This window comes from Mustela nigripes, chromosome 5 (genome assembly GCF_022355385.1).
Source record: "Mustela nigripes isolate SB6536 chromosome 5, MUSNIG.SB6536, whole genome shotgun sequence".
NCBI lineage: Eukaryota > Metazoa > Chordata > Mammalia > Carnivora > Mustelidae > Mustela > Mustela nigripes.
The window spans coordinates 135,922,489-135,945,444 of NC_081561.1; the positions used below are offsets into that span (position 1 = coordinate 135,922,489).

General features: G+C 38.6%; 1 protein-coding gene across 12 annotated transcripts in view; it reads right to left on the bottom strand.

Moving 5' to 3' along the window:
- SYNE1 (spectrin repeat containing nuclear envelope protein 1) overlaps positions 1 to 22,956 on the bottom strand; it is a 464,771-nt gene that overhangs the window by 438,075 nt on the left and 3,740 nt on the right. For all 12 annotated transcript variants that reach the window (XM_059401283.1, XM_059401282.1, XM_059401288.1 and 9 more), the window contains exon 2: positions 17,265 to 17,547. In XM_059401283.1, coding sequence (XP_059257266.1) covers positions 17,265 to 17,331 — 67 coding nt within the window. In that variant the 5' untranslated portion in view covers positions 17,332 to 17,547. The remainder of the gene's footprint in view (positions 1 to 17,264; positions 17,548 to 22,956) is intronic.

Consider the following 22,956-nt stretch of genomic DNA (forward strand, 5'->3'; position numbering starts at 1 on the left):
GGCATCTGGGTGGCTCAGTGGGTTAAGCCTCTGCCTTCAGCTCGGGTTATGATCTCAGGGTCCTGAAATGGAGCCCCACATCAGGCTCTCTGTTCAGCAGGGAGCCTCTCCCCACCCCCCACCCCCACCACCACCTGCCTCTCTGCCTACTTGTGAGCTCTGTCTGTCAAATAAATAAATAAAATCTTTAAGAAAAAAAGAAAATAATTTGGGCCTCTCAACAGTCTGCCACCCTGGTCAATTAATTCCAACTCCATGTTTTTGTGGAAATTTAATCTATTTATCAAACACGTACTTACTATCATCATATCTAACACCCAGTTTATAAATTTTTCATTAACTATCACATCACTCCAGTACGACTACAGCCCCATGAGGATAAGAACTTTGTACATGCTCACATCAGTAGGCAGAGGACTTGGACACAGTAGACGCCCAAAACACATTTGTTAAATGCACAAATGTACACTTGAATGAACGGAGTACCTACTAAATGTGAAGGTTTCATGTTCAGTACTGGGTATCCAAAGTCCAGTAAGACAAGAGCCTCTACCTCAAGGTTCTAATAATCAAATGGGACACAGAAAGAAAAAAATAAAAAACCCAACCATCAGCTGATGTAATCAATACTTTTATAAAAGCATGTTCAGAGCACAAAGGAATCTTTTCAATTTGACTGGTGGTGCTGGGGCAGGCTTCACAGTGGAGGCAATGTTTAAGCTGGGTCTTAAGCCCGAGTAAAAGCCCAGGTAAGTATAAAAGGAAAAGAGGGGCTGTCGTGGAGGACATGAAAAGACATGGAAGTGAGATCAGAGTCTGCTTGAGCAGAACTGGAAGTGATTCAGAGTGACTGAGACACCACGATTTAATCAGTGAAGGATGATCCTGAAGACAGAAGACTAAAAGGAGCCAGATGATAGAGATCCTTTTTGAGTGATGAATTTATCTTGAAGGTTTTGATGAGTCATTGTAAGTGGGGTGCCTGGTGGCTCAGTGGGTTAAGCCTCTGCCTTCAGCTCAGATCATGATCCCGGGGTCCTGGGATCAAGCCCCACATCGGGCTCTCTGCTCCATGGGGAGCCTGCTTCCCCCTCTCTCTCTGCCTGCCTCTCTGCCTACTTGTGATCTCTGTCAAATAAATAAATAAAATCTAAAAAAAAAAAAAAAAACCAGGAAAAAGAACGCAATCGGAGTTACATTTTGAAAGATCTCTCTTATTACAATATCAAGGGTACAGTCTAATTTAATACACAGTTTCTGGGTAAGAAGTCTCCATTTGCTATTTACTATTGAGGCAATGAATGTTCCTATCAGCCACAGCTGGATAAAATGAGATAACCTTTGAGAACTCTGAGAAAAGTGAAGGAACTGAAAACATGGCCATGAGTACGTAACTATTTTAATTCTTGGCAAAATGAACACTGTGGCTCATAAAATAATAATAACAGTAACAAAAACAAAAACACAAGATCAGTCCTGGAAATCTGAAGTGTCTTCCCAAATTAGTAAACAACTCAGTAGTACAATAAAGAATAAACAGATAAAAGGGATTCAAAGTGCCATGTGAATAAGGCTGGTAACACATGAGGAGAAAGTAAGCAAAAGAATGGAGAACAATTGTGAAATTCAAGGTAAATAATTTTTTTAAACATGGGTGGAGACCAGTGTTTACTAAACATGAAAGATTAATATCAGTAAAGGAAGGAATTGTTTGTTTTTGATGCAAAAGGTCATTCTGAACAATGAAAAAAAAAAAAGAAAAGAACATAAGTTACCATAGAAACCATTTTAAAAATACTGAAGCAAACTTCACTATATCTAAGGAATTCAAAATCTTACATAAATCATTTGGACTAGACCCTATTTGAGGCAGGCACCAAATTTTCCTTCTTCCAGATATTTCAATTCATTTATTTAAATAGAAACAAATAAAAATTTATGATTTGCCCATTCTCAGCATTATGACAAAGTTGCATCTATTCTTATATGGTGTCTTCTTACGTGTTCAAATAAGTGCATGATTTCCTGACTATCTGTGAGTAATAGCTGCTTAATTAAATGAGAGAGTGTCAGGCATTGAACAGGAACTCTGTATTTAGGGTGAATACCATGTAAAGAATGCATCAACAGTCTCACCAGCCCCAGATAGAAAGAAAATAAAAGAAAAAAATAATTACTCAGAACATGAACTGTTTTCTGTAAGGCTCTTAAGATATAGGAGGGATTTATCACATGAAAATTTTTTAAGATTTTATTTAGTTAATTGAGATGGTGAGAGTGAGCATGGGGGAGGGGCAGAGGAAGAGGGAGAAGCCGACTCCCCGTTGAGCAGGGAGCCTGATATGGGGCTCGATCCTAGGCTCTATCAGGACCTGAGCCAGAGGTAGCTCCTTAACCAACTGAGCCACCCAGGCACCCCATCACATGAAATTTAGACTCTAGTATTTTTCTCCCTTTATGGGTAACTATCGCCCTAAATATACATTAATGGAACTAAAGTTCATGGGCACCAGTGTGGTCTTCATCCTTGCCAGAGGTTACACCGAGACCCCAGTCTGATCCAACAAAAGTGGGGTTAAAGAACTACCAGTACTGCAGGTTTCCCTCAATGCAAATGTAATTTGCCCAAATTCAGGTACTGTACTTTGGGGAAGGCTAGCATTCTACTCTAGATGGAGAGAAAATCCGAGTTCTCAGTATGTTTCAGAAAATCCAAACACTTACGATGCCATGCTTTCTCGTTTCTTTTCAAGAAAGTATGCCCTGGAGAAACTAATTAAACAATGACCAAAACAATGAAAATACGTAACACTGACTCCAAGAGATTTTCTCCAAAACACGAGAGGCATGTTATTAGTTTTATTATGTGGAAAGAACCTAGAAAAATATGTCAAGGGGTGCAGGTGGAAATTTGTGAGGGGAGGACATACACAAGGAAGGAAGGCATTGAGATGCAACAGTCACACATAAAATGGCATCAGTGGGAGCACTGTTCTCATGAGGACCATCTGTCAGTTCACAGCAGGGCCCCTGCTCCATACGAACGGAGGACTCATTAGGGTCATAGGGAGAGACATTTTATTCTTAGGATGCATTTCTGATTGGACTGTACATGAAGTACAGACCTGTATTTAATAAATTCTTGAGGAATTACTCCTATCCAATGAACTTCCAAGAATCTTGCAAGTCTTTCTGGGAAATGCACAGGACTATTATTTTACTCCTCCAGAAATGAATTTGAAGCTATATGCACATGTACTTGGCTCACTCAGCCCTGATATTTATATATATAAGCACATCATCTTTTTTTAGACCATAAACATTTGGAAGCAGGAACATATCAAGAATGTTAACAGCATTAACACACACTTGATCACTCCCTCCTTGAACTCTTCTCTTGGCTTCCAGATCTTCCTTCTCTCCTCTTTTTCTTACCACATAGGCTGCACCTTCTTGGTCTCTTATGTGGGACTCTCCTCCTTCCCTTACCACTAATGGTTGATGCTTTGTGTTCCAAACCTTTTTTTTCCTATGTCCTTCTTCTCTGGGTGGTGTCAATCAACTGCACAGCTTTAAATTCTGCCTGTGTGTTTAGGATCTCCAAGTGTTTTCTCCAGCTGTGTCCTCTCCCTTGATCTCTACAGTCATATATACCCAGCTACTTTCTGGGCTATCTGACAGCCTTCTAAAGTGTAACACACCCCAAAAAAGCTTTCGGTTTTCCTCAACCCTATTCCCAACAGTCATTTGTCTCATCTCATTTCAAAATGAAAAATGAGGGGGCCAACTTTTTTCTTCTCTCTCATACACCACCTCCAATCCAGGAGCACATTATTTCAGATTTACTCTCAAAATATATCTAGATTTTTACTGCTTCTCTCCCCATCCATTGTTTGACATCTAGTCCATGCCACTCTAATCTCGCTTGTGACTTATCCAAATTATTCCCCTCCTGGTCATCCTGCTTCCACCACGGAGAAACAATACGATATTACATAGTTATACTGTATTCATTCGACAAGTACTTACGGAGTATCCACATTGAAATGCACTGCCTAGTCAATGTGTAGGGCACTGATCTGAACTTGACCCAATTTCTGCATTCAAGGTGATTATATTCTGAGTGGGTGGATTAGCCACATACACGTAACATAATGTGAAGCAATACTAGATAAATTCAGTAATAGTGCTACAAAGTGCAAAAGGGATTTAGACAGAAATTCTGATTATATCAGCAATAGAGTCTTCCTAGAGGAGGCTGAATTTAAGTCAACCCTTGCAGGTAAGTCAAGTTTTAGGAGCATCAACAGAGCTCATTTCTGGAAGTGCCCCAGAAGGACAGAGAAGAGTCAGGGCATCTTGAGAGCATTTCAGGTCACGGAATTTGGCATCAATCTAGGGATAAGTAGGGGAGCTAGAGGAGACAGATGTTGGGCAGTTATGATGAAGTTTGAAGAAGGAAGCCAAGTCAAGAAATTGGGACATTAATAGGGAGGTCAAGAAAGATTTTCATCACAGAAGTAATAAAATTAAGTGGTATTTTTAAGAAGAATTAATTTGAAAGCAATGTGTAGGAATGCTTTATGTTCTACTTGTAGGCGTCAGATACCCTTATATTTAGGGGTCTGCCACACACTATATCAAGAGCAATAAAGTACACACCCACACTGCATATTTAAATATGTTTACACATATAATACAGATATTTGAATTAACTTGATTTACATTTGACTATTTGACATAATTTTAGAATTTGTAAACCTCTGTTAATTTTGATTTAGCAGTTTTCTTTTTCTATCTGAGAGCTAATACTTGTGCAGGCCTTTGAAAATCCCAAAAGCCTCTGGCACTTTCTCCATGATCTGTGATAGATAAAATGGCTCTGCAAATAGAAAGGCTTGAAGGACAGGGTATTATTCAAATGTGAATACTTCATTGCATTTAAAAGTAATATGAACATGTAATATACCATTAGGAAGGAAAAAGTACTTTTTAAAGCATTCAAATTAAAAAACAACACACAATAAGCACTGGTTGTTTTGCTTTTAATTAATTAATTTATTAGAGAGAGAGAGAACATTTCAGCCAAGGGAGGGGCAAAGAGAGAGGGAGAGAGAAAATCCTCAAGCCGACTCCCCACTTGGCATGGAGCCCCAGGCAGGGCTCAATCCCAGAACCCTGAGATCATGACCTGAGCCAAAATCAAGAGTTGGACACTTAACTGACTGAGCCACTCAGGTACCCCATAAGAGCTGGTTGTTATATGTAAGTGATAAGTCACTAAATTCTACACCTGAAACCAATTTTACCATAAATGTCAACTAACTAGAATTTAAACAAAAGCTAGGAGAAAAAAGGGAATACAATAGATAAATGAGTAGAAGGTATGGGAACCTAGAACTGACATAAGCGAAAAATGGAAGATAAAAAAGTTTTTTTGTTCTTTTTAAGAGTTATTTTATTTATTTTTAGAGAGAGTGTGTGTGTGAGCAGGGTGAGGGGCAGCAGAAGATGGAAATATAGAATCTGAAGTAGACTCCCCAATGAGCATGGAGCTCAACACTGAGCCTGATCTCATGATCCTAAGATCATGACGAGCCAAAATCGAGAGTCAGACACTTAACTGATGAGCTAACCAGGAGCCACAAGGTAAAAATGTTTTTTAAATGTTAATAAAATTAAATGAGGAAAAAAGCAAAGCAAAAACATCACACACATCTGAAAGGTCAACATGGGAAACTTTTCAGATTTTATAAGTGTCCTTACACTGATTTTATGGTCAGAAATCAAGTTTAATTAAAAATAAAACTCAGATAAAAAATTTCTTTTAAAGAGGGCAAGTAAAGTAGGACTCAGTTTGGGGTTTTTTCCCCTTTGCTTTTACATGTGTCTTGACTAATTTCATTTTCAACTCATTAATTTAGGAATTGTGAATTATCCATTTATTCATTAAATATTTATTTAACCATGATCGCCCAAAATATAAATAAATGATCATTGTCTTGTGCTGAGTTTTGCTTAATATTTAAACCTGAGGGACTAGCATACAACAATCATTACAGGAAGAAAGATTAAAGCAAAAAGAGAATTTCAGTCTAAATACAATAAATGGATTTTTGACAATATTTTGAGGTTTAATAAGAAGAGTCATTAAGTCAGAGCAATAAAATTTAGAACTTAATCTCTCAAAGAACTCTTAAAAAAACCCAAAATCATCATAAAGGGTGAGCCTTTCCTTTCCCGATGCTTATTTCATGTTAAATTAAAGGGGAGGGGTTAAGATGCCAGAGTAGCTGGGGGACCCTGACGTTGCCTCACCCTTCAAACACAACTAGATCAACATCAGATCATTTTGAACAATGAGGAAATCGATCTGAGGATTAAGGAAGCAATCTGCACAATTGGAGGAAAAGAATATAACAGATGTGAGGTTCAGAAATGTAAACTGGGGGCAAGAAAAGCTGTGGTGCCACAGAGGAGAGGGAACCCTATTCACGGAAAGTCAGGGAAGCAGGAGAGAGAGCAGCATGTAGGATTCAAGCAAGATGCCACAATATGGGGCTACCCTGGGTTGTACTGAGAGAGAATGCTCCTCATCCTGGAGCATACTTGGAAGAAGGTATATTGCCTGCCTAAGGACAAGAGGCCCACTGGGCACCAGTGTGTAGTCCTAGAATAGAAGGAGACAGAGGTGTATGCACAGGGCAGATAACGTGGTTACAGTTTTTTGCTGTGTTTCACCGTAGACCACAGGCACCTGTGCAGTCATTCAACTGTTTTTCTGAGATACAATGGTGCCAGGCACAGTGCTGTGAGGCTCTTCTCTCAAGGAAGGAATAAGGTCCATGCCTTCCTGGGTTATTAAAGATTTGGAGTTTTGAACCCAGCGGTTGGCCAGAGATAAAACACAGGAGAACTGTGTTTCCCAGATGGCCTGGGCACAGACAGGTTGAGGGCACAGATCTAATGAAAGCCTGAGACACAGCAGGAGAGAATTTTTGGTTTTCTGTGATGGCCTCCTGAACATCAGGGGCTATGAATTTCCCTCCACTGGGTTGAGAATCCCGGGTGACACCATCTTCCACCCCTTCCCCCATCAAGCCCACCAGCACAGTCAGACTTCGGAGAGAAACCCAGTGCCTCCAGTGGAAGCTGGTGTCCTTTACACCAAACTCCACCTTCTTCCACACTGCAGGGGCATCTTTACTAGGGCAGGTCTGACTGTGAGCCAGCACATCAGGCCTCTCCCTCAGAAGACCATCACTGGCCCCACCATAGGTACCAAGTCTACTGATCACAGAGTATTCCAAATCAGTAGCTTCAGTTCTGGTGGAAATAGGACCAGGCTTTTTGTTGTTGTTGTTTTCATAATTATTTTTTAAATTTAATTTTATTTCTTTTTTTCTTTGGAATCAGGCTTACAGTTTTTTGTTTATCTGTTTTATCGGTTTGTTTGCTTTTTTGTTCCTTTTCCTTTTCTCTCTTGGATCGGGTTTTCCTCCCTCCAGGCTTACCTTAACAAACAAATTGAAACACACCTAGTTAAAGGTCCAAACATCCCCCATTGTAAGTAAGGAGGAACTCTGCAGAGGACTGCCTCTGGGAAAGAGCACTCAAATACATTAACAGTGAGCACACAGCACACAACAGAAACACTTTCTGAAGCACCAGGCCCTAGATAGTGTATAACTCCTTAATATAGCATTATTCTCAGGAGCAGGAAACATAACAAGCTTCCATAAGATGCAAAAGACAGAAACCTAGACATAATGACAAGGTGGAGGAATTCTCCACAAAAGAAAGATCTAGAAGAAATCACAGCTAGGGATTTGCTTAAAACAGATATAAGCAATATATATGAACAGGAATTTAGAACAACATTCATAAGAATACTAGCTAGACTTGAAAGAAGAATATAAGACCCCAGAGAAACCCTAGCTACAGAGATAAAAGACATAAAAACTAGTCAGGCCAAAATTTAAAAAAATTGCTATGACTGAGATGCTGAACTGACTGGATGTAATCACAACAAGGATGGAAGAAGCAGAGGAACAAATAGGTGAAATAGAAGATATAATTATGGAAAATAATAAAGCTGAAAAGAAGAGGGAAAGAAAACTATCAGATCACAAATATAGACTGAGGGGACTCAGTGATTCCACAAAACACAATAATATCTGTATCGTATCGTAGGAGTCCCAGAAGAAGAAGAGCAGGAAAAAAAGTCAGAAAGTTTATTTGAACAAATTACAGCGGAAAACTTCCCTCATATGGGGAAAGAAACAGTCATTCAAGTCCAAAAGACAGAGAATTCCCCTATCAAAATCAACAAAAACAGATCAACACCAAGACACAGCATAGTAAAATTCACAAAATACAAAGATAAAGAAAAAATTCTCAAAACACCTAGGGACACAAAGCCCTTAATCTACAAGGCTAGACACAGGTTGACAGAAGACCTGTCCACAGAAACTTGGCAGGCCGGAAGAGAGTGGCATGATATATTCAACTTGTTGAATTGGAAAAATATGCAGCCAAAAATACTATATTCAACAAGGATGTCATTCAGAATAGAAGGAGAGATAAAGAGGTTCCAAGACAAGCAAAAACTGAAGGAGTTCGTGAACACTAAACCAGATCTGCAAGATTTATTAAAAGATACCCTTTGAGTAGGAGAGACCAAAAGCAACAAAGACTAGAAGGGAACAGAGACAACCTATAGGAACAGGAACTTTACAGGTAATATAATGGCACTAAATTCCTATCTGTCAATTATTACTCTGAATGTAAATGGACTAAATACTCTAATCAAAAGACATAGTTTTATGAGAATGGGTTAAAAAAAAAAAAGACCCATCAATATGTTGCTTATAAGAGGCTCATTTTAGACCTAAAGACAACTCCATATTGGAATTCAGTGAGTGGAGAACTATCAATCATGCTAATGGACATCAAAAGAAAGCTGGAGCAGCAATACTTATATCAGACAAACTAGATTTTAAACCAAAGACTGTAATAAGAGATGAAGATAAGCACTATATGATAATAAAGGAGTCTATCCAATAGATCTTAACAACTGTACATTTTTACATCTCCAACTTGGAGCAGCCAAATATATAAATCAATTAAAACAAACAAAAAGAAACTCATTGATAATATTATGATAATGGCGGGGGACTTTAACAGCCCCACTCACAGCAATGTACAGATCATCTAAGCAGAAGATTGACAAAGAAATAATGGCTTTGAATGACATCCTAAAGCAGCAGAGTATACATTCTTTTTAAGTGCATATGGAACACTGTCCAGAATACATCACATACTGGGTCACAAATCAGGACAACCAATATAAAAAGACTGAGTCTATATCATGCATATTTTCAGACCACAGCACTATGAAATGTGAAGTCAATCACAAGAAAAAATTTGGAAAGACCATAAAGACATGGAGATTTAAGAATATTCTACTAAAGGGGCACCCGGGTGGCTCAGCCAGTTATGTATCTGCCTTCAGCTCGGGTCATGATCCCAGAGTTCTGGGATGGATCCCCACACTGGGGTCCCTACTCAGTGGGGACTCTGCTTCTCCTTCTTCCTCCAATGCTCCCCTTGCTTGTGCTCTCTCCCTCTCTCTCTGTAAAATAAATACATAAAATCTTTTTTTAAAAAAAGGAACATTCTACTAAAAAATAAATGGGTTAACCAGAAAATTAAAGATAAAATTTTAAAAAATACAAGAAAGCAAATGAAAATGAACACACCATAGTCCAAAACCTTTGGGACACAGTAAAGGTGGTCCTAAGGGAAGTATATAACAATATAGGCCTTCCTCAACAAGAAGTCTCAAATACACAACTTAATGTTACACCTAAAGAAACTAGAAAAAGAACAGCAAATAAGCCTAAACCTATCAGAAGAAGAGAAATAATTAAGATTAGAGCAGAAATAAATGACAGAAATTTTAAAAACCCAGTAGAACAAATCAACAAGACTAAAAGACTAATTTTGAAAGAATTAAAAAAACTGATATAATCCTAGCCAGACTTATCAAAAAGAAAAAAGGACCCAAGTAGATAAAATCACAAATGAAAGAGGAGAGACTGTAATCAACACAGCAGAATACAAATAATTAGAATTTTATGAGTAATTACATGCCAACAAATTGGGTAATCTGGAAGACATGCATATATAGGAGCATATAAATCATGAAAACTGAAACACAAAGAAATAGAAGATTTGAGCAGACCCATAACCAGTAAAGAAACTGAATCAGTAATGAAGGTCTCCCAACAAACAAGAGTCCAGCACTGGATGGCTTCCCAAAGGAATTCTACCAAACATATAAAGAAGAATTAATACGTATTCTTCTGAAGCTCTTCCAAAAAAATAATGGAAGTGGAAAGAAAACTTCTAAACTTATTCTATGTGCCCATCATTATCTTGATTACAAAACCAGACAAAGACCCCACTAAAAAGGAGAATTATGGGCTAAAATCCCCGATGAACATGGAGGCAAAAATTCCCAACAAGATACTAACTAGTTAATCAAATCCAACAGTGCATTAAAAGGATTATTCACCACAATCAAGTGGGATTCATTTCTGGGCTGCAGGGGGTGTTTCACTATCTGAAAATCAACATGATGCAACACATTAATAGAAGAAAGAAAAAGAACAACATGATCCTCTCAGTAGGTGCAGAAAAAGCATTTGACAAAATACAGCATCTGCTCTTGGTACACACCCTAAAGAAATTAGGGATAAAGGAAACATATTTCAATATCATAGAAGCTATATATGAAAAGCCCATAGTAAATATCATTCTCAACAGGGGAAAAACAACTTAGAGCAAACAAAAACTTTGTTTTCCCCTAAGGTCAGGAACATATCAGGGATGTCCACTCTTACCACTGTTGTTCAATATAGTACTGGAAGTCCTAGCCTCAGAAATCAGACAATGAAAAGAAATAAAGGCATCCAAATCAGCAAGGAAGAAATCAAACTTTCATTATTTGAAGATTAATGACACTCTATGTAAAAAACCCAAAGACTCCACCAGAAAATTGCTAAAACTCATACATGAATTCAACAAAGTTGCAAGATACAAAATAAATATAAAGAAATTTGCATTTCTATACATTAATCACGAAGCAGCAGAAAGAGATATCAAGGAATCAATCTCATTTATAATTGCACCAAAAACCATAAGATACCTAGGAATAAACCTAACAAAGAGGTAAAAGTTATGTATGCTGAAAACAATAGAACACTTATGAAAGAAATTGAAGAAGACACAAAGAAATGGAAAAATATTCCATGCTCATAGATTTGAAGAACAAATACTATTAAAATGTCTAACTGGACAAAGCAATCTGCACATTCGATGCAATCTTGATCAAAATAACACCAGCATTTTTCACAGAACTGGAACAATCATAAAATTTGTATGAAGCCAGAAAAGACCCTGAATAGCCAAGGTAATGTTGAAAAAGAAAATCAAACTGGGAGGCATCAAGCCGTATTACAAAGCTGTAATCATCAAGATAGTATGGTACTGGCACAAAAACAAACACATTAGTCAATGGAACAGAACAGAGAACTCAGAAATGGACTCTTAACTGTATTACCAACTAATTTGCAACAAAGCAGGAAAGAACATCCAGTGGAAAAAAGACAGTTTCTCCAACAAATGGTGTTGGAAAAACTGGACAGTGACATGCAGAAGAATAAAACTGGCTCACTGTATTACATCATACACAAAAATAAATTCAAAATGGATGAAAGACCTAAATGTAAGACAGGAAACCATTAAAATACTAGAGCAGAACACAGGGAGCAACCTCTTTGACCTCGGCTGCAGGGACTGATTACCAGACATGTCTCTAGAGGCAAGGAAAACAAAAGCAAAATGAACTATTGGGACTTCATCAAGATAAAAAGCTTCTGCACAGTGAAGGAAACAATCAACAGAACTAAAAGGGAACCTATGGAATGGAAGAAGATATTTGCAAATGACATATTGAATAAGGGCTAATATCCAGAATCTATAAGGAACTAGTCAAAATCAACACCCTGAAAATAAACAATCCAATTAAGAAAGGGGCAGAAGACGTGAACAGGTATTTCTCCAAAGAAGACATAAAAATGGCCAACAGACATGTGAAAATATGCTCAGCATCGCTCAGCATTCGGGAAATACAAATCAAAACCACAATGAGATACCACTTCACATCTATCAAAATGGCAAAAATTAACAACTCAGGAAACAACAGATGTTGGCAAGGATGCAGGGATAAGGAAACCATCACACTCTGTTGTTGGGAACGTAAACTGGTGCAACCACTCTGGAAAACAGTATAGAGTTTCCTCAAAAAGTTAAAAATTCAACTACCCTATGACCCAGCAAATGCATTACTAGATAATTACCCAAAGCGTACAAAAATGCTGATTCAAAGGGACACATGCATCCCAGTGTTTACAGCAGCACTATCAAACACAGCCAAATTATGGAAAGAGATCAAATGTCCATTGACTGATGAATGTATAGAGAAGATATAGTATAGATAGACAGACAGACAGACAGACAGATATAGTGGAATATTACTCAGCCATCAGAAAAGAATGAGATCTTTTCATTTGTGACAATTTGGATGGAACAGAGAGTACTATGCTAAGTGAATTAAGTCAGCCAGAGAAAGACAAATACCATATGATTTCACTCATAAGTGGAATTTAAGGAACAAAACAAGAGGAACATAGTGGGAGGGAAGGAAAAATATTAAAATTAGATAAAAACAGAGGAGGAGGCAAACCCTAAAAGATCCTAACTATTAAGAACAAACTGAAGATTGCTAGAGGGGAGGCAGGTAGGGGGATGCACTAAATGGGTGATGGGCTTTAAGGAGGGCACTTGTTGGGATGAGCACTGGGTGTTGTATGTAAGTGATGAGTCATTAAATTCTACTCCTAAAACCAATACTACACTATATGTTAACTAAACTGAATTAAAATTTAAAAAATTTAAAATACCAAAAATTATCTCACTATTTATTATTACTGATTCTACTTTTCAGTTAACCTTTCTGTTAGTCTGAGGTTTTCTTTTACAGTATAATGGATTTATAGGAAATACTATATTTAACCAAAAGAATTTAAAGTTTGTCACAAAAGCAATTTTAGAGGGAGGTCATGATTATCTTTTGGCTATAGCAAAAGCAAACTTCTTGGCTATATCTGCAACAGGACATATTCATCCCTTTTATCATTTCTTTTTCTTTGAATTGATTCACAGATTTAAAAATAAAAACTCTACTTATAGCCAATAATCCTCCTTTTTTATTCAAGTAATCTCTATATGACACAGTAGTATGCCCATTTTGAATCTTTTCACTCTGTAAGATTGCATGGATACTGCCCTATCTTACAAACATTTAGATATGTTAATTTAAAAATCCTTAAACTTTGACAGTTTATTTTCAAATAAAAAAATGAAGAAAACGTATTTATTTGACCAAAGCTACTCAAAAAATCTTTTATAAGCAGATGTTATGCAGCAACATGATGAAATTTACAAAGTTATTGTCAGTATCCTAAAGAAATTTATAATCTTAGGAGTTCAGACATTCATTTTTTTCCTGATATGATTAAAAACTAAAGGCACTCCATAAGCCACCATGAAATGGGTCCCCTTAGCCTTCAAAGAGCACTTAAAATTTTAATACTCCTGTATTATTCTATTGCCTTGTATTTGCTTTTAAGGTTATATTTAAATTGATGAAAGTTACAGAAACGTTCATTATTCTTAAGAGCAAACGAAACTCTGCATTGCAGTCGGCCTGCTCATCCATAATTCAGAATCCCAGCCTAAAACATTATGCTCAAACAAGCACAAATATTGGCAAAGGTGAAATATTGAACTGCTACAGTAGCAGCTAAATCACGAAGCAATCTGTGTGTGCTTCAATTCCCTAGCAGTAGAAATAAAAATTAAAAGCAGAAAAACAGTCAACAATTATGGTTGCAAACCAAATAAGCAAGAGAGCAAAGCCAAGTTGCCGCTATTCAAAGCTACATGATTTTTATTAGTTATACACAGATCTGACATGACAAGACAACCGGGGGGGGGGCATTAGTTGCTTGGATTATCACTCTAAGCAAAGAAAAGGGGATTCTAGAAGAATGTTCTTATGGATTTGAACTTTGCAAACAGCAACTCTGATTCTATTTAAGGTAACAGATTTTTCCTCAAACACATTTCCTCATTTGTCACAATTATCTGGGCAATAATGCCAGTCCTCCGTTTATTAGCACCACGGTCACTGGGTTGGAGGTTCTAGCAGGCAAGAAGAATCACTAAATACTTTTGACAGAAAACAGGTCTCTTCTGTCCAGGCAGGTTGTTTCTTGTTTGGACTCCAAGCATCAGTAGGATACACAATGAGGAGTGAGATGCACGGGAGACACAGACCTAGCCAGCTGAATCAGCACAAGTAACCCAGCAGATCGATAGGCTGACAGATAGAGCCACCAGATCTCTTTCACTTCTACAATGTGTTTCCACCTCTGTAGGCTAGACCCGTTGCATCTTAGAGCAGTGCACACCTTATACTCTGTTGTCATTGATAACATATATATATATGTTATATATATATGTATATATATATATACATACATACATACAAAATAACTGATGCTAAAAACTAATGATAAATATCTAGTGCTCATTAATTTTGTCTTCTATTGAATGATTAAAGTTTATTGTTCTAGTTAGATAGTCTTTGACATGTTATAATTCATTCTTTTACTAGAAAGGGGAAAGTAATACAGTGAGTATAGTCACTTTATTATATAATAAAATTACTAGTTTTAGTTGGCATGTAATATATAAAACCATTAACATTTGTTCTCAAGTCTGCATGGCTAGAAAAAATTGCAACAAATTATCAAGCTTATGCCTCCTAATCCACTTTTCTTCCATGACCATTTGAACACCTCACCAGATGACACTATTTATGATTTTTAAAGGAACTTTTATCATCATCTCACTGATCTTGAAACAATCCAGAGTGAGAACAGAGCACATTTTAAAAATAGGGTCCCCAAATGCTCAGATGTTACATAGGACATTCACTGTCACAGTCCAGATTTGGGAGTGGAGTGGGGCTCCAGTGTTTTCCCCCACTCCACATACCTTTCAAGAAAAACCACTTATCTATATATTACAGAAAATAATAAAACACTAAGGCATCAGTCCTCTTCCCGCTCCTCTTATGCCAACCACTACCTTAGTAAAAAGAATTTCATTTGAATCAAAATAAGAATAAAGAGTAAGGGGCGCCTGGGTGGCTCAGTGGGTTAAGCCTCTGCCTTCGGCTCAGGTCATGATCCCAGGGTCCTGGGATCGAGCCCCGCGTCGGGCTCTCTGCTCGACAGGGCGCCTGCTTCCTCCTCTCTTTCTGCCTGCCTCTCTGCCTACTTGTGATCTCCGTCTGTCAAATAAATAAATAAAATCTTAAAAAATAAATAAATAAAGAGTAAGCTATTCATAAAATTATAATCTGATTCTGAATTTTTTTCAAATTTAGTCTCTACAATTTTGTTTTATTGTGTGTGTATGTGTGTGTATACATATATGTCATCCAGAGAATTTTCACATTAAATAGACTCAAAGGAAAATCTGCTTTATTACCTAATTATCTCCCCCACAGTTTTATAAGGGACTTGCTAGGCTCCTTCCTATCATTTCATAAATGAGGTCACTGAGGCACAAAATGGTTCAGGAATTTGTGCCCAGGAAGCAGCAAAGACAGACACAGACAGAAAAATGGAACTCTACGTTCTGAATTCAATCTCCCCAAATAAAGATGTACAACTTCAGTTGGAGACCCTTGGCATTGTGTAGACCCAATCAGAGGGCTTTGGGGTTTTTTTTTTGCTTTGTTTTGTTTTGTTTTTTAGCCTACTGAGGAGGTCTGTGCCCACATATTCAGCAAGGATCTGATCTTTCATCCCACCAGGCTCTTTCTGGCATGACAATGAGGTCTTCCAGCAATAAATGTGAAACAAGCATCACTGGAACTAAAGCATCAAAAATCAGCCCAAGACAATCAACCCAAAATGAGCAGGATCCTTGTGATTACAGAAGTTTCAGTGAAATTCGTGGTCCCTGGTCAGACATGAAGAAACTCCCTGGCTTTCTCTAGCTGAGAGCATGCCCTGGGCTGTGAATATCCACAGTCTTCATCTGTATTTGAAAGTCAAGAGTCCTTCACTGGAAATGACCGCTATGCACATCAAATGCCTTGTAAAACTGAGAAAGTGGGACTATTAGAGATTATTATGATGGCTGTGGTGCGAAATCACAGTGATCACTTGCTGGAAAGACTCGAAAAACAACAAGCCAAGTGTAGCATTACCTTTAAGCTCTCTTGACAAAGACTAGAAGAGAACCGTGTTAAATCTGGCTATTTTTGCCTCTAAAAATATACTTCTGAAGCTGGGGAGAGGCAGCATTAGGATGGTGACAAGGAAGGGATATTTTCATACGCTGACAGATGATTATTTCCATGGTTTAAGGAATATACATGTTTAAATGCATGTCTGATTCACAATGACTTTATTAATTGCATAATTTATTCATTACAGAATTAATCCATAAGCTGCCAGGACATTTCAGGGCTAATTCTCTTCTAGAACATCATGTGCTGTTAGAGAAAAAACAGCGGTGGGGAATGTGGTTCCCGTCGCCACGCTGCCCCTCACTGTTAGTCTTGTCATGTCACAGACCCTCTGGGCCTCACTGCCTCATTTTCCTTAAAGACTTTCTAGATCTCGTAGAGCTTTCTAGTTGGGATAAGTAAACTACTGTTGACTTATTTGGCCAGCGTGTATAATCTCTGTCACCATCATCGTAACCTTGTGCACGGTCACAGTGGGGAATCGTCCTTGGTGACTGAAGGGCAGTTTGACCATCACTGGATTCCCAACAGGCCACTGACTAACCGTCAAGGTCACACTAATGCAGACGCCAAGCTAAACAGAGAGCTCGATCTTTGTCTTTTTGCAACATGAAAAAGACAGCACCTGGAAAGAGCAGGGACTAGTCTGAAAAGGCTAGGAAAAGAGACATCACCTTTTGATTCCTTGTAGTCTCCTAAAATGGAAATAAAGTGCAAGCACATTGAAAAGACCCTGAGTGAAGCTGGTATTTGAACTTTAACGTGTACTTAAAAATACAAAACCGGTCTCGACCGCTCTGCCCCTTACCTTGCAGTCTTTGCATCACGTTGGCAATGTCCCGAGGAGACCGTGAGGCCGTCCTAGAAGCCGCCATGGTGCTTCCTGCAGCAGGACACCCTGACCAGGGTCTCTTGCCCCAGGGCGCAGGCGCAGCACACCACTCAGGGAAACATGCCCGGGCTCCCTGGGTCTATAGGGTCGCACGTGAATCCCACTGCAGCGAGCGAGGGGGCAGCGCTTCCAAAGACCGGACCCCTTTTTCTTTTCCTTCTTTTATTTTAAGACTGTTCTGTTAAGTGAACTCAGGTACCTGGAAAACAAACATAAAAGGTACGATATTTTTTTAAAAATCTACATAGATCCCCCTAATGTTAAAAAGAAAACTATTGCTCTTCAGTTTTAATAGATGACTCATTACCAAGTGAAACATGTAGAAAGTACTTGGCAAATGCTAGGAGTCTTTAGATCTGACAAAGTACAGGAGACATATATAAAAAGATGGTTGCTGAGAAAGATAGGTTTCCTTATTACATGTTTTCTTTTTTTTTTTTTTAAGATTTTATTTATTTATTTATTTGAGGAGAGACAGAGGGCAGGAGTGGGGGGGGGAGGGCAGAGGAGGAGGGAGAAGCAGACTCCCTGCTGAGCTGGCAGCATGACCTTGGGCTGGATCCCAGGACTCTGAGATCATGACCTGACCTGACCTGAGCCAAAGGCAGACGCCCCTTCCATGTTTTCTTTTTAAACTATAATTTCTCCATCGATCTATGAAAGTGAATGTATTATGAAGTCAAAACAGGGAGTCCTATTTCTCAATATTCCCAAGTTCTCCCATCAATGCTATTTCAGCCTGCTTTGTACATTTATTTTGCTGTTTCATTTGTACACTTTCCAGGAATGAGATTAAATCTTAGCTTCTAGATGAGCACTGAGTAAGGCACAGAATTGCTGAATCACTATATTGCACTCCTGAAACCAATGTAATACTGTATGTTAACTACCCTAGAATTAAAATTTAAAAATAAAAATAAAAATAACAAGATAATCTTAACTTCTAATAACAATTTGATGAATTAAAACAGTAAAAATGTAAAAGTATATCATTCTAACAACATCAGTTTCAAATATTCTGTTTTTAGTAGTCAAAATGAATTTGATTTAGCTACTTTTCTTCCTATACAGAAAGACTCTAAAGTAGGTTGAAGGCTAAGGTTTTGGGGGGTGGGGGTGGCCTGCACAGAGAAGCCATAACCCTTGTACCGCCTTCCTGAATTCTCTATTTTGGTCAAGTTTAAGTCATCATTCTGGATTGAGCAAGGAGAAATAGAGACAGGAGAGTAGTTGATGAAAACTTCATACTGAGAGACATTTACTTTTTTTTTCTTTTTACAATTTTTAAAAATTAACATATAATGTATTATTTGCCCCAGGGGTACAGGTCTGTGAATCATCAGGCTTACACACTTCACAGCACTCACCATATCACATACCCTCCCCAATGTCCATAACTCAACCACCCTCTCCCTACCCACCCTCCCCCCGCAACCCTCAGTTTGTTTTGTGAGATTAAGAGTCTCTTATGGTTTGAGAGACATTTACTCTTAATAAGGATTTCCTAACTCTAGTGTTAGTTGAAGAAAAGGTTTTGCTATGGAGAGGAGAAATAATGAAGAAAGGAGAGGAGGGTGAAGAGGGACCAGGGAAAAAAGCTTAACCAAGGGGCCACACTAAGGTGGCCTATGTGAGATGACACTTTATTACAACTCACACTGCATCTCTGCCTTAGGAGGATGAAGGTAAAGAAAAAGGATGGTGCTGAGGCAGGGGAAGATGGTAAAGGCAAACCTGTAAAGAAAACACATACATGTGGGATGGTCCACCTGCCAGAAGGAAAAAAAGAGACCAAAAGGAGTCTAGGAGTGTTATCAAAAATGATATTGTAACCTGACCATATGGTCATACAAGCAATATCATTTATGAGAGATTGGTTACGTAACAAAATATAATTACAAACTATAATTGATTTTTAAATGGCATGATTAAAACTGGTATACATTGGCATCTGGTTGGCATGCATGAAGGCAAAGCTGATACTACCTGTTTTAGAATACTATATCCAAAAGGATGCAAAACATTGCATATGGCGGCTTCCTTGTGTGCAAAACCATCAGAGAGGTATATGGAGCAAGAAAGGATATACTGGTCTCTGAGCAAGTTAGGGTGAAGTGGTGTAGTGAACAGCCCTAATGGGCGAGAAGACCCAGACCAACTTCTCTAGGTTCCTTGAAAAGATATTTGGTAGAAGGAGGACCCAATACCTGTGAGCTTCTGGGCTAGAGAGGTGACTCACAGTGGGTAGCTCTCTAAGGGATTCTCAGAGGATAAATAATTACTTATGGCTAGCCTATCATGTATCAAGGCCTTTAGCCCTATTGGAATTATGTGTCCATTAGCAGCCTTCATCTCCTGGGGGAAAATATTCCACTTGCCCACATGCAAAATCCACCATAATTTGGAGACTAGTAAATAGCGGGAAGTGCCTAAAATCTTACAAATGGCTCCTTTAAACTAATAGAAAGTTAAGTTCTCCAAATGCAAGAATACAACTTTCTGAACTCTAGCTAGCTAGCTAACTACATATATATACTAAATAGTGATGAAGGAAGAAATTCATCTTAACTCAGCTATCCCAAGCCAGCCCCTGCCCAGCACTGGAGTTCATGAAAGATGTGGCTCCTACTATCAATCAAGAATTATAGAATTAAAGAAGATTTCTCTAAGTCACTGCATTACAGATCACCATGTTTCTTCCTTCTTCTAGTTCACAATCATACTACACAATAGATTAATTTTTAACTCTTTCTCCTCCTCTTTTGTCGGTATATATGAGATACATATATCAAGTATTTCAAACATATTTGATATATATATACATCATATATATACCTATCTTTTGAACTCAGAATTTCTTTGCTTATGTCCAAGTGCAGGTTACGTATCCAGTCTTACTTCTACAGTATAACAAATGTGTTCTGATGTCAGAGCTCAAAGCTGGTGGTCCCAAGATGAATATGACATGGATTCTATTTTTTGAGGAGCTTTGAACATAGTGGAAGATACAATATAGAAGAAAATAATAGAACAATGTCATGAGCAAGTGCCAATGTAGAGGTGAAAAATGCAAAGGATGGGATTTAAACCAATAAGAAGGTTCCGCAAAAATGTCTTGGCAGGGTCTTTGTAAACAAGTTGGAGCTAGTCCGGAGAAAAATATGAAAGCACAGGCCAGTCAGAGTGAATAGCTCAAGCCAAGTCATGGACACAAGAAACGGCATGATTCTATGTGGGATTCCCAATAGGGAGATCATGAAGGACTCTACCAGGTGACATTCTGGAGCTGAGGCTGGAGAAGGAGGTAGCACCGATGGTTGAGGGCCCTGTGTGCTATGCTCAGAAGCTTGGTCCTGATTCTCTGGAAGGCAACAGCAAACCACTGAGGGATTTTAAGCTGAAAGTGCCCAAGTATAATTTAGATTATTCTAGATACAGTTTTTAAGGGTGTGTTTGAAGAAGACAAGACTGAAAGATTCAGAAAGTTCAGTTAGGAAAGTATCTGAGGAGTCAAGATAGGAGATGATGACAGACTGAAACAAGACAGTGAGTGAGTAGAAGACAAAATCTTTAAATCGTTAGGAGGTAAAATGTGCAGGACTTGGTGACTGATCAGGGAGGGGAGCTAGGAAGCAGTTGGTAGGGTTCTCCAAGTGTCTGAAAAGACTCTTGGGATTCTGACTTGAGGGTCTGTGGGCCATGGCGCCATCAACTGAGCTTAGCAGCCTGGAGGCCTATGCGGGTTTTACTTCCAACACTCTTCACCTTATACATTCCTATCCTTGCTAAACAACTTTCCCCCACCCCTGTGTGGGGCACTGTCAGCTGAGCAGACCCAAAGGATCCCTAAACACCTGACCCAGGACCCACACTCAGCTTGAAGCTGTCCCTAAACACTCCAGTATAGACTCAGCACTAACAATCTATATGATTATAAATATGATTTGTCTTTTACTCATCACTGTGGTTAGCCTCAACTCTAAGTAGACAGCGAGCATTCTGCAGGCATAGAGTCTATAACTCGCTTTGTTTTAACATCCCCACCATCGATACCAAGTACATCCCTAAAAACATGCTAAGCCCTTGATCTATACGTTCTTAGAGTCAACTTCATAATACTTTCCCTCGATGAGAGAACCCCCAGAAAACTTCTTCCTCTTCACTGCAAAAGAAGTTAATGCAATATCCTTCCTTTATCAGACATAAGATAAAATATTTGCTTTCATCATTCATGTATACATACATTCCCTCCATTGTGAAATTATGATATCTTGTTTTTTTACTGATACTTTCACTTACAGGGACATATATAAAAAATTTCAAATTAATAAAACAAATATAAAAGGAGACTGGGGATTAGAAGATTTGAGTTCTAGGTTTAGCTCTGTTCCAATCGGCTGGGTGAGTTTGAGCTGGTTGTCTGTGTGGAGGTGCTCAACAATGGCCTATCACAGGGGATGTGGTACCTATGGGACATGCACATACTGTGGACTAAGAAAGATCTGGAACAGAGTCTAAATTGTGTCCATATGACCTTAAGAAAAGTTAACTTTCCTGAACACTTATTTCTTAATCTGTAAAGTGAAGTTATTTTATTGCCAATTCAGTTTGATTTTATCCTGCATAAGTTATATATTTTTTAATTTTTTAAAGATTTTATTTATTTGTTTTTAAGAATGAGAGAGAGAGTGCACATACTCCAGCACAAGAGGGCTGAGGGGGGTGGAGGGGGGCAGAGGGAGAAGCAGACTCCCTGCTAAGCAGGGAGCTTGTTGATATAGGACTTGATCCCAAGATGTTAGGATCGTGACCTGAGCCAAAGGCAGCTGCTTAACCAACCGAGCCACCCAGGCACCCTGTATAGTTAGATTTTAAAAGATCAATATGTAATATTCTTAGCAGATCACTTGGCATGTAACAGAATTCCATCAAATATATGGTTTCCATTTTCCTTCTCCTGGCCTCAGTTTCTCCCATATGCAATATGTGAAGTGGGTCCAACATGGAGAGACGCTCTCCAGTGTGCTTGTCAGTTGCAAAGTCAATGGCAGCATAGGTGACAGCTGAAATAATGACTCGTACAAGGTCATAAGAGCTTGAAATTCACTCCTGGAAGCGACAGATTACCTAGCAGTGATCTGGTTGTGGGCAGGACCTAAGAGCCAGAACATCAGAGGAAGGTCCAGCACCATCAACAAGCTCCCCGTCTTCAGGGAAATTTAAAAGGTGTTTCATAGGTGCAGGAGATTGTGGGCAGTGGTGCGGTGGGGACGGCTCCTGTACTGGGACAGAAAGGGAAGATCAGGTAGACATTGATAGATTGTGACCAATGAACAGTCTCCAGCACGATCTCCAAATCCTTCCAGGAGAAGGAACTAGAAACCCACCGCAGCTAAGTACATCCACCACAGCTAGCAGAGAATTAAGAGCCCAGTGCTTATTTCACACATCAAAAATGTATGGAGAAACTATTCATAAAGGACAATGGTACTGAGGAAATAGCAATGAACAAGACAGATAAGCCCTTCTTCCAGCTTACCTATTAGAGGGGGAGATGTTATCAATAATACTACAACAAAGTAGGGTGAGTTCTGTCCATGGAACTGTG